At 45.5% G+C, this 12,690-nt stretch overlaps 1 protein-coding gene and 1 non-coding gene across 2 annotated transcripts in view; both read right to left on the minus strand.

Annotated features, from left to right (window-relative positions):
• Positions 1–368: 368 nt before the first annotated feature.
• The window catches only part of LOC146893666 (ATP-binding cassette sub-family C member 2-like), a 64,782-nt gene continuing 52,460 nt past the window's right edge, over positions 369–12,690 (minus strand). Inside the window, exons 26-32 of the mRNA XM_087907877.1 lie at positions 11,053–11,179; positions 9,293–9,394; positions 8,442–8,585; positions 6,777–6,935; positions 4,813–4,979; positions 2,296–2,490; positions 369–1,504 (exon numbers count right to left, since the gene is read on the minus strand). Coding sequence (XP_087764003.1) covers positions 1,375–1,504; positions 2,296–2,490; positions 4,813–4,979; positions 6,777–6,935; positions 8,442–8,585; positions 9,293–9,394; positions 11,053–11,179 — 1,024 coding nt within the window. The 3' untranslated portion in view covers positions 369–1,374. The remainder of the gene's footprint in view (positions 1,505–2,295; positions 2,491–4,812; positions 4,980–6,776; positions 6,936–8,441; positions 8,586–9,292; positions 9,395–11,052; positions 11,180–12,690) is intronic.
• On the minus strand, positions 7,828–7,934 carry LOC148121306 (U6 spliceosomal RNA). The gene has a single exon (XR_015738484.1). It is a non-coding gene; the product is annotated as a U6 spliceosomal RNA (small nuclear RNA).

Here is a 12,690-nt window from a genome sequence, read left to right on the forward strand (position 1 = left end):
CATGGTTAAGAACATTTGCTGCTCTTGCAGAGGATTCAGGTTCGATCCCAGCACCCACATGGTGGCTCACAACTGTCTGTAACTCCAGTGCCAGGGGCTCTGAAGCCCTCTTCTGATGCATGTGGTACACATACATGCATGCATGCAAAATATTCATACATACAATAAAATAAATAAATCTTTTAGAAATTAAAATAAATCAATAAGTAAAAATGAACATGAAAAACAATAGATGAGAAAGAATCCAGATATTGAAAAGATGAGATACAACATCTGTAAACCTATATAACAAATCCACATGCCCCAGGAACACACAGAAAGATTTTGACCCCCGGCAGAATCCAGGAACACACACAGTGAACTCAAAATGAGATCTTAGTTACACTCATTTTTTAAACTGGAACTGCTCAGGATGTACATGTAAACATCGGACAACCCCCAATTCCAAACTAGACTTAGAGAAACAAACAAGTATCCCAGGATGTTCATAGTATTCGTGATACTCATAGAAAAGGAGAAACCCTGGAAATAAGCCCACACTCACCAACACGTGAGTAGATTAAGTATCATCTAGTCCCACAATGCTGTCCCGCTGAAGAACAGTGCAAATGAAGGCACCTTGCCACGGACATCAATGTAGACAATTTGCAAATGTATTGTTGAACAAAGGTATAACCATGATACATGCAGTATGAGCCCATTTACATCAGAATAAACAGCGTACATTGCTTAAACATACAAAGGTCACCACCTTTGTACAAAATTTAGAATAATGGTTATTTCTGGGAATGGGGGGTAGCAAGGAATTATAATCAAGGCAGAGCAATGAGGTTCTTGGTTTTGAGGTGTGTATGCATGTGTTTGTGTATGTAAGACATGTGTGTGTTGAGGCCAGGGTTCAGCTCCAAGTGTTGCTGCGTTGGCACTCTCCACCTAGTTTGGTTTGGTTTGTTTTGAGACAAGGTCTCTTCCTGACCTGGAATCTCCAAGCAGGCTATGCTGGCTGGCCCCAGCGTCTGCCTGACTCTGGTTCTCCAGCAGTAGCCTTATAATCTTGTGCCACCATGCCTACTTTAAAAAGATGAATTCTGGGATCCAACTCTGGTCCTCATGCCTTCAAGGCAACACTCTACCAACTGAGCGATCTCCCCAGCTCAGCTGAGGATTTTCTAAGGTATTTGATAATATTTACTTAGGTATCTATGCTTGGTACTCTATTAAATATCTGCTTTACATGGGAGGCTGAGACCAGAGATTGCTTGAGGTCAACCTGAGCAATAGCAACAACATACGTATCTTTGCTCCTAAGACATAGGCACAAAAACCAAAAGTAAATGAGGACGCTCCTCATAGTTCTGTAGCTGGAACCAGCTGCTAGAGTTTTGTGTTGTTCACGGTCTCAATGCCAGCTTCCTTGGCCATAAAATAAAAGGGACCCATTTTGGACAGCAGCTCTTCAGGACTGCCGTACTCCACAATCTTCCCACTGTCTAGGACCATTATCCTGAAATAGAGGAGAGACGAGCTTTAGAGAGTGATGTCAAAGCTCACCGACTGTAAGAACAGCCAGGACCAAGTGGTAGTCAACAGAACAGGGGCAACGAACGGACTTCAGCAGTGAGCATGCGCAGAGTGAACACCATGTCTAACCCTGAGTGGAAGGGGCAATGGAGAAGAACATTTGCGTGTGCGTGCATGCGTGCGTGCGTGTGTGTTACAAAGTACATGCTATTTAAGGCACTTGGATCAAAGGGGGCTCCTTCCTCTCCAAATAGTTGTAATACGCCAGAGTAGGGACAGTTGAGGCCGGCGTGGTTGGGAAGGTCTATGCCCACATCTGTCACGTGCAAGACGAGGCTTCCACCTTCCGGTACTCAGTTACTATAGCTTCCTAGTTTATCCTCGCCCCCATTTGTTTTTATTAGCTTGGTTTACAGTTTGGGCTAAATGTATTAAAACTGCAAGGCCCAGGGCTCCAAATGACACTGTTAAGCCCCCTGCTGTGAAGCGCCTCTGGGCTTCCAGCTGACACTGCAGCTATTGCCCAGATTAGGTTCTGTCCCTTCACTCCTGTCACTGTCCACGATGGTGGCACCTGTGGGCAATGGTGATGCCCTCCCCACATGCTGTCCACGATAGTGGCACCTGTGGGCAATAGTGATGCTCTCCCCCCCACGCTGCCCACGATGGTGTGCACCTGTGGGCAATGGTGATGCCCTCCCCTAACACACTGTTCACGATGGTGTGCACCTATGGGCAATGGTGACGGCCCCTCCCCCGCCCACACACACTCACTTGTCACTGTCCATGATGGTGTGCAGCCTGTGGGCAATGGTGACAACGGTACAGTGGGAGAACTCATTCCGGATGGTCGTTTGAATAAGGTTGTCTGTCTCTAGATCCACCGCAGCTGTGGCCTCATCCAGGACCAGGATTTTGGATTTTCGTAGCAAAGCCCTGCCCAGGCATAGGAGCTGCCTCTGCCCTATGCTGCAGACAACAGAAGAAGCCACACATAAGCCCAAAAGACTGGGGAAAACCTGCGGCTCGGCTCAGTCTCATGGCCCAGGTCAGGCTCTCAACACCTCCCATTGGTCACTGTGAAAGTCAGTGTTTTTCAGATTTTCTCAGAAGACTTACCAGAGAATCTTGATTTAAAAAGTTATATTTCTGGGTCTCCCTTTATATAGATTGGGGAACGGAGTAGAGGTGTACATTTTTAATAAGCACTCCAGATAATTTTCATATTGAAGCAAGTTTGAAAAACATTGGCCCAGGGCTGGAGAGATGGCTGAGATGTTCTTCCAGAGGTCCTGAGTTCAATTCCCAGCAACCACATGGTGGCTCACAGCCATCATAAATGAGATCTGGTGCCCCCGTCTGGCATGCAAGCATATATGGAAGGAATGTTGTATACATAATAAATAAGTAAATTGATTTTAAAAAAAAAAAACATTGGCCCAGAAACAGTGCTTTGTATTTGGCCATAGTGGTAGCAATATTTTCAAACCAACATGAAAGCCCCAAGCTTGTTACAGCAGTGTGTGACCTGACACTGTTGACAACAAGGGTGACATTGCAGTAGGATGCCCCCGTGGCCTCTATCTGTGGCCTTAGCAAATGCATTCGTTATTTTAATGTGCACTTCTGGTCGCAAGGCTAATGATTTGTTCAAGGCTTTCTGCCTTGATTAGAGACAAAGCCAGCTAATGAGTCCGGCATCTTGGTGTGAGATGCAACGTATGTGGAACTCAAATAATCTTGTAAAATGCAAACAGTTTTAATTTGGTAAGAGCCGATAATGAAAGCTGGACCTCTTACTTACACAAAGGAGCTTTGGGAAATGATGTGAAGGAAAAACTGGGGAATTTGCTAATTACCCTTCCCTGCTGTGGTCATTAGGGATTGCATTAAACGGGGTAGCTAGACTAATGTTCTGTAAATCTCTGTAAGAACATTTCTGCAGGAGGTGAGAAGTCATCCGAGATGAACTTCAGTACATGTTTGTAGTGTAAGGCCAGGCACGCTGCAGAATTATTAACCTCGCTGGCACCACACGCCTGCCCAGGTCAAATGGAATTGATGATGACAGGCACCACTCGCTGGCAGCCGCTCGCTCATGCTCCTCTTCGGAACATTTATCACAGATATTGCAAGCCATTTGTTCCTCCACTCATATATGTAAGTTTTAACACCCTAAACCAGGTCTGAGACACAGGTCTGAATTCAAGGCCCTAGTAATAGCGGTGAAGTGACTCCCAGACTCACATCCTGGCACAAGGTCTCCCATGTCCCCTCTGCAGTATTAACAGCAATGCCATTTATGCCCTCATTATGTTTAATGTTCTTGGAGGTCCAGGGCTGTATCTGTGTTATCTCTGTGTCTCCAATGCCTGGCACACAGGTGTTAATATGTATTTATTGACTGCATATTTGAATGGCCTTTTACATCAGGCTAAACAGCTGTGTAAGCCTTGCTGGCTCCTGTGTCTGTTGCCAAGGAAAAGCAAGATGGATGATATTCACTACCAAGCCAGAAAAGTGCCCCTGTGGGTGAAGCCACCTTCGTCTTGGGTTCAGATAGTCTGGGGAACGGTCTGAACACTGGGACTTAAGTTTCCTGGGCGAGTTCCTCAGTCTACTTAGGAACCAGAGCTCCAAGCAGGTCTCTCAAGTTACAGCATGCACACAAGCCGCTGGGAATCTTGCTAAAATGTAGGTTCAGAGTAGTAGGCATAGGGTCTGGGAGTCTGGGCTCATATGCAGCTCCCAGGTTCTTCCAGAGCTTAGACTAGTGGTTCTCAAACTGGGATGCCTTTTCTAGCCTATGGGAATCTTCACGTCCCCGAGTTCAGTCTGGGTTTCATAACAGATAGATCAGACTCTGGTTGGACTGGGGAGCTGGCTATTGTTACCATGACTCTGTTGAGTGTTCTATGGTTCTCCACAATAGTGGCATTTGCAAGCTCACATGATAGAATGCCACATGAAGGGCACATTTAATAACAAAGGTTTTCAAGTGTTTCTAAGCATTTTACATATTTTTTAAATCATATTTTTGCTTATTTTTTTTTTGAGACAGGGTTTCTCTGTGTAGCTTTGGAGTCTGTCCTGGAACTCGTTTTGTAGACCAGGCTGGCCTTGAACTCACATAGATCTGCCTGCCTCTGCCTTCTGTGTGTTCTACACATTAGGAATTAGATCTACACATTGTAAACCCCATAATGGCAAACCACATCTAAAACAGGAACACAATAAACAGTCCCCACATTGTGTCACTGCCTGTGGAAGAAGTGGGTTACAAGCCATCACCTCAGGTTGTCACCGCCCTCTGTCACTTCATGATACAGCCCAAGTTGCAGGCCATCCACGAAGGATTTGAGATGAGCCAGTTCCAGGGCTTTCCAGATCTCCTCATCTGAGTATTTGTTGAAAGGGTCTAGATTCATCCTCAGACTCCCGGAGAACAGGATGGGGTCCTGCAAGTCGAAGAATGGCAAGCTGTTAGGGGTGATGTCAGCACAGGGCACGGTCATGCTTTGTGGCCAGACATGGTCTGAGATGAACTCCTGGCAAGAAGCTGGCTCATGACAGTGTTCCTCTCACACCTCTGAAGGCCCGGAGTGTTTGCGTCTGGAGAGCTGTGCACGGGGTATGAGGAGTCCGTGGTTTGTACCTGCTTTCTTCCACTCTGGATCTCCCTGTAGACATCCAGGTTTGTTGCCACATCTCTTTAGGAGATGAAAAGAAAAATCCCTCCCCTGAAACAGAAACTCCTGGCTTAGAGATAGAGACTAAGAAGGTAGAAGAAGAGAAGGTGTAGTCATCTGACAAGAAGCCGTCTCCTACATTTTGAAGAGGTTAAAGAAGAGAATATAGCAAGCTAACAAAACATGGGGGCTGAAGAGACTTTTGATGCTCAATCATCAAACCTGAGTTTGGACCCTCAGCATCCAATAGAAAGTTGAGTGTGGCCTCTCCAGCCTTATGCTCAGCCCTGGGAGGGAGAGGGGAGCAACCAGAGGTTATCGATATCTGGAGTTATTGACCCATAGTCTGGCCAAAATAATGCTCTCCAGAGGCTGGAGAAGTGACTCTGTGGATAAAGCACTTGCTGCTCTTCCAAAGGACCTGTATGCAGTTCCCTGTAGCCACACAGCAGCTCACAACCATCTTTAACTCCAGAGGATCTGGTGCCCTCTTCTGGTCTCTGTGAGAAGCAGATCCACATGCAACATACATACATGCAGGCAAAATACTCATAACACATCAAAATTTTTTTAAAAAATCTTAAAACAACATCAGAAAAACAAAAACAAAACAAAGAAACAAACGGCAAGCTCCAGGTTCCATGGAAGATCCTGTCTCAATGCAGTGGGGAAAAGTTACTGAAGAGGGCATCTGACGGCACACACCAGACATCAGACAAACAAATCCTCCACAGGCGCTTGGCCGCAGTGCAGACAGTAGAGGCCTCCAAGGCAACCCTGACTTTGGTAGGGTCCATAGAGCAAGCCAAAGGGAGGTCTTTCTTGCTGATACAATAAATGTTCTGCTTGCTGGCAAAAACTTGCAGCAAATTCCCTCCCCTATCTTTTAGTCACATCAAATGGGGGATATAAAGCTTAATGGCTTCAAGCTTCAGCAGCAAAATTGCTACTGCTAATTACGAAGGTCTCAGCAAACCATGGTGGGCTATGGACCCGCCAAATAATCATCTGCTCTATTTGACTGCGTTGTTTTGCTGCCACCTACCGGTCAACTCCAGCAGCCACAAAGAAGGCGCAAAGTCAGAGCTCTTCTCAGATGCAGTGTTTTGGGGAACTAGTCTGGAATCCTGGTGTGAAATTGAACCCTGATAGTCAACAGGGTCTAGAACCATCTAGGAAACAGACACCTGGAGGTATTTGAGAGGGAGTATCTAGACTGGGTAAATTGAGCCGGGAAGACACCTTAAACACCAGCTGCACTGTTTCCACGAGGGAGGGTCTTACACTGAGGAGAAATGAAAAACACAGCTGAGCGCAAGCACTCATCTCTACTTGGTGGGTGCAGATGCAGTGTGCCAGGGTCCACTCATGCTGCCGTCTTTCCCACCACGACGGACCATGTCCCTTCTCAAACCGTGAGCTCAATCACCCTTTCTCCAGTAAGTCACTTCCCGTCAGGCCCAGTGACAAGAAGACTAACTAATGCAGCTGTGGGAGGTGTATGGTTGGTTGAGTTCCTGTCAGAGTTTTTCTCCTGTCTGTGTTAGAGTAAGTTCTAGGGCTGACCTGGGGGATGATGGTCAGCTTCTCACGAAGGTCGTGCAGTCCGATGGAAGCAATATCTACTCCGTCAATGATGATCTGGCCGCCTGCAGACTCTAAGATTCTGAAGAGGCAGTTTGTGAGGGATGACTTCCCAGCTCCAGTCCTGCCCACCACACCAACCTATGAACAGAGTTCATATACATCTGGGTCACTTGCAGTTCTTGGAGAAAAGTTAGCCTGTATAGCCACACTGTGATAGTCACAGACAGAACAGAAAGAAAGAAAGAAAGAAAGAAGGAAGGAAGGAAGGAAGGAAGGAAGGAAGGAAGGAAGGAAGGAAAGGCAAACACCTTATATCAAACATATAAAATGGCTTTTAGTCTTGATGAGAGAAAACATTTCCCAGATGTCAGAAACAAACAGCTCTCTCCCACTCCTCCTCAGTCGTGCGGGCTGAAAACAGTGACAGAAGAAACGGACGCGCCCTCTTAGCTGTCGTTACAGTTAATCTTGGAAATTACAGCGTTATTCCTTTTTGAATTTTTTTTTGAAGTAGAGGGCAAGGAACCTTTGGGGTGACTTAGTAGTAACAGCATCTGTTGCTAGCCAGATGACCCTAGTGCAATCCCTGGAACCCACACAATGGAACAAGTTAGCCTCTGCTCTTCACATATGTACGTGTGCATGCATACATGGGCACGCACATGCAAACTCACAACACAAATAAATAAAAATGTACTAACTTAAATTTTTATTACTTCTTTTATTTTTTGAAATTATAATTTAATTACATAATTTCCCTTTTCCTTTCTTCCCTTCAAACCGTTACCCTTCCATGATCTTTTACAAATCCATTGCCTTTTTCATTAATTGTTGTTACATGCATACATGTATACATACATATATACACATATGCATACGAATACACACATAAATATTCCTAAATATAACCTGCTCAATCTGCATAATGGTACTTGTGCTATGTTGTCGGAGATGACCAGCTGGTGTTGAATGACCTTTGGTGTGGTCTTCCCTGGGGAAGACCATCTCTCCCATTCCCATCATCACTTCGCCGCCTATGGAACACGTCACAGACTTTCGTGTCTGCCTTGCTCAGGGGCCATGCTAATCTTCTCTGTGCTGTGCTAATTTTACTACACGTGCTGCTGAGGGGAGAGCTAGGTTTATTTGTTTGCTTGTTTTTGTTTTATTCTTCAGTAGAAAGAAGGAAAGGCTTGTCACCAGAAGAGAAACCTGGTTCTCAGCGTCCTGTCTAGACTGGTTGGTTGATGGGTTGATTTGTCCACATTAGACCCCAAACTGTGGCGAACAAGAGCTCTATAGGAAGGGTACTCAGCTTCACAGACCAGGAGAAATACTAGGTGATTCTCTCCTTGTGGACGGTCATCTACACAGTTTTTCTAAACAACTCTCCCTCCAGGCCTGATGCTCTCCCTTTCTTTCCCAGGTTCTTCACCACACATTATACCCTCATGGGGTGGGCCAACAGGGAGGCAGGATCCAGCCCATTATTATATTCCTAACATGTTCCCAGACTGCAGGAAGTACCCTAATCTTCTCCCTGTACCCAAATGATGGAGACCTTGTGACCTCCTTCTGTGCCAGACACTCTCTGCTGACGAGGCCTGACAGCCAGAACTCTCCAGAGCTGTCTTCATCACCTACCTTCTCCGTGCTCTTGATGTGGCAAGTGATGCCTCTCAGTACCAGATCCAGCTCAGACCGATACCGTACTTGATAGTTGTTAAAATGGATCTCACCTTTGCTGGGCCAATCTGCTGGAGGCCTCTTATCGGTCACCCAGGGTGCCTAGCAAGGGGAGAGGATGAGGCAGGCGGGCACAGTAGCAACTCAGCAAACAAACGGCTGTCCTGGGACTCATGTCATATGACAGAAAGGTATCAGGGCTGGGTGAGCTGGGCTTTTCTCTTCCAGAGGGTCTCTAAGTTTATTCAGTGAAGAAGTGCTATCCTGCAAGGTTGTTCTATGAATTTCCAGAAAGATACTGTCATTTACTAAATCATTTCCTAGTCTTACATTTGAGGAGGTTAAGTCCTTTGAGTTAGAGTAAGGGGGGCTTTGAAACAACATGACGGTGCCAGAGAGATGGCTCAGAGGTTAAGAGCACTCATAGCTCTTCCAGAGGTCCTGAGTTCAATTCCCAGCAACCACATGGTGGCTCACAACCATCTGTAATGAGATCTGATGCCCTCTTCTGGTGTGTAGGCAGAACACTGTATACACAATAAATAAATAACTCTTAAAAAAGAATATGATTAAGGTGGGCGGTGGTGGTGCATGCCTTTTAATCTCAAGTGGCAGAGGCAGAGGCAGAGGCAGGTGGAGTTCTGCAAGTTTGAGGCCACCCTACAGACTCCAAAGCTATTCAGAGAAACCTTGTCTTGAAAAACCAAGGGGAGAGGAGACAACACTAATCCACTCAAGATGTTTTTAAAAATGAAAATGTCCTCTCAAAAGAATTTCATGGGATTCTTCTGAGTTTCACTAATTCTCACCTCATTTTCCACATTTATGTATTCATTTATTCGCTCAACAGCCACAATGTTGGTCTCTGCTTCTGATGTCATCCTCACCAGCCAATTCAGGGTTTGTGTGATCTACAGAAGAAAAAAATTATACCAAACACACAAATACACACACACACACACACACACACACACACACACCAAAAAAAACAATGAAAAAAAAACCCTCAGGCTTAGAAACTAGCTCAGTTAATCAGCTGTAGCACAAGGTAAACTGAGAGGTTACTTTATATTCAGGACTGTGGTGATATAAAAAGACAATTCTTACTGAATTCTTATTTTCTTAGCTAAGAAATAAGACCCGTGCTCTGATTGGCTGGGTAACAGTTGAGTGCTTACCTATGTGGTGCTCACAAAAGGGCAATGTGAACTTTGAATAGTTCAGGGCTAAAGCTCGGCTGAGGAGGCTGGCTCTTGGTAAGGTGGTACCAGAGTTCAGGTCTCCTGCCTGCAAACCTAAGGCTGTTTACAGAATTGTTGTAGATGGCCCTCTGCAGGTGGGGGATACCATGAGGAAACACTCAGGGCATGAAAAGGCTTTCAGAAACGCTGCCTTCTGTCTCTGACCTCACTCCTAGCCATCAAGGTGGGATAGCCCTGTGGACCCCTGTCCTCTTTTATACAAACTCTGGCTGTCTCCTGCTATCACACAAACATATCCAACCACCAATCAGAGATTCATCACGGTGCAGACCAGTCTACAAAACAAGGACCACTCAGATAGGAGCTTCTTTCAGGAGAGGAATCAGGAGTTTGCACATCTGCCCAGGAATTTTGGGGAGGGAATGGCAGCTAGAGAGAGGAAGGCCCATGAGACAGGATAGGACCACGGTGACTTAGAGTAATAACTTTGTATGGGTTGAACCACACATAACTGCAGTTACAGAATTAGACTTTACTTCCATCTAAGGGTGTCCCGACTCTGCCGTGGCTGCCCTGGAGAGACAGGGAAGTAGTACAAAGAACCAAGGAGACTCTGGAGAACACCACTGTTTGGGGTGCCCCGTCATGGGCCTCATAATATCTAACGAACACAGTCCTACATAGAGGACATCTGCGGCCATGCAAACCTCTGGGACAGTAGCTGTAGTGCTGGCCACTGCTCAGACACTGGGAAGTACTAATGCCAGCGTGCATCCCTGCTGTGCTCGCCCTGCAGCGAGAGTCATCCACGTTTCTCTCAGGCTCCCTATAACAATTTGTTTTACTTGTTCTGTGATATAAGAGACTCCAACTCAGGAGGTTTTTTGTCCAAAGGATTTTCTGATTACCACTATATTCTGGATAAGAAATATATAATCTTTGTTGATTAGAGTCAATGAAGAAGGCAATAAGTAGAAACATATAAAAATTGCCTTTTTTAAGTCATAAGGACAGTAAGAGTTATGCCCACTTTGCCAGATAGTTCTGGTGCCCACTTAAATGAGGTAAGGAATGTACCTATGGGTAAAGATGAGGAGTCAGGATTTGAGCCCAGTCTTCCTAATTTGGATGAGAAATAATAAAAGACAGGGCTCTCAGACTTAGTTTAAGATTAACTGACTTGCTGGGCGGTGATGGCTCATGCTTTTAGACCCAACACTCAGGCGGCAGAGGCTGATGGATCTTTGAGTTTGAGCCCAACCTGAAATCCCATATCAAAAAACAAAAACAAAAACAAAAACAAAAACAAACAAACCAAAAAACCCAACAACAATAGAAGATTGACTTAGCCAAGACTTCAGACTTACATTGAGGGCATTGGACAGAACAAAGCCCACAGCATCCCCAGTTAAGGATTCTTTATAAATAACCAGAAATAAGGCTGAAAAGAAGACAACCAAGTTTCCAACCAGCTCCAGACGAATTGCAAGCCACCTGTAGAGCAACAGAACCAGAAAGAGGGGTGTCATTAGTCTCTGCTCACTCATCTGAACCAGGAACTTGGGAGCCCATAAAACACTGGTGACAGGGATGGTCAAATTAGGGGAGGGACAGAGAGGAAGAGCAATGAGAGAGATATCTTGATAGAAGGGGTCCTTTTGGGGCTAGGGAGAAACCTGGACATAGGGAAATTTGCAGGAATCCACAGGATGAACCCAGCTAAGACTCCTAGCAATAGTGGAGAGGGTGCCTGAGCTGGCCTTCTCCTGTAATCAGATTGGTGGTTACCCTAATTGTCACTACAGAACCTTCATTCAGTAACTGGAAGCAGATGCAGAGATCCACAGCCAAGCACTGGGATCGAGATCCTGGAGTGCAGTGGAAGAGACAGAGCAGGGATTATATGAGCATGAGGGTTGGGGGTAGAAGATGGAGGGGTGGTCCAAGATCATGATGGGGAAACCCGCAGAGATAGCTGACCCCTACTAATGGGAGCTCATAAATTCTACGACAGCTGAGGAGCCTGCATGGGACCGAACTAGGCCCTCTGAATGTGGATGACATTTATGTGGCTTGGTCTGTTTGTGGGACCTCTGGCAGTGGGACCAGGATTTATCTCTGGCACATGAACTGGCTTTTTGGAGCCCATTCCCTATGGTTGGATACCTTGATCAGCCTTGATGCAGGGGGGAGGGGCCTGGTTCTGCCTTGACTTGATGTGCCAGGCTTTGTTGGTTTGCCATGGGAGGCCTTATCCTTTCTGAGGAGTGGAGGTGGGAAGGCAGGAAGGGGGGAAGGAGGGGAAACTGTGTTTGGTATGTAAAATTAATAAAAAAATTTAAAATAAAAAAATCATTCTTAGAGGGCTTGACTGGTATACTGTGCTCTTAGGAGCTACCTTAATTTGATTTAGAAATACTTAAATTCTTAATAACCCAATAAGTTGACTTTTGAGGGAAATAAGTAGCATTTTAAAGGGTCTAAAAGAGTTTTCTAAACTAAAGAAATCCTACAATACAATATTCCCCAAAGTACCAAGCTATAAAAATTAAATAGGGTAAGCACTGAAAATAAAACATACAAATTCATCTAAAATATCCTTAGACATTTTGGAGGAAATTCTGATTCAAGGACCACATATGAGGTAAGCATCTACGTTTCTTTTTCTTTTCTTTGAGACAGGGTGTCACTATGCAGCCTTTGGCTGGCTCAGAGCTTGCTGTGGAGACCAGGTTGGCCTCTAACTCACAGAGATCTGCCTGCCTCTGCTGGGATTAAAGCCCTGAGACAGCAGCCTGGCAAGCAGCTGCGTTTTAAATGAATGGTGATTGCCTTTGTTTAGCATAAGGAAGCAATGGCCTAGTGGATCCACAGAGAGCTAGAGTCTGAGTATCTCTTTCAAGTGGGGAAAAACTGGGAGTGGAAACAAGTTAGGTGTGAACTGGTCACTGGGAGACAAATTGGACTTCCTAGGGAACCGAGGGATGCATAGTTTAACATCATTC

This window comes from Myodes glareolus, chromosome 7 (assembly GCF_982192425.1).
Source record: "Myodes glareolus chromosome 7, mMyoGla1.1, whole genome shotgun sequence".
Classification (NCBI taxonomy): domain Eukaryota; kingdom Metazoa; phylum Chordata; class Mammalia; order Rodentia; family Cricetidae; genus Myodes; species Myodes glareolus.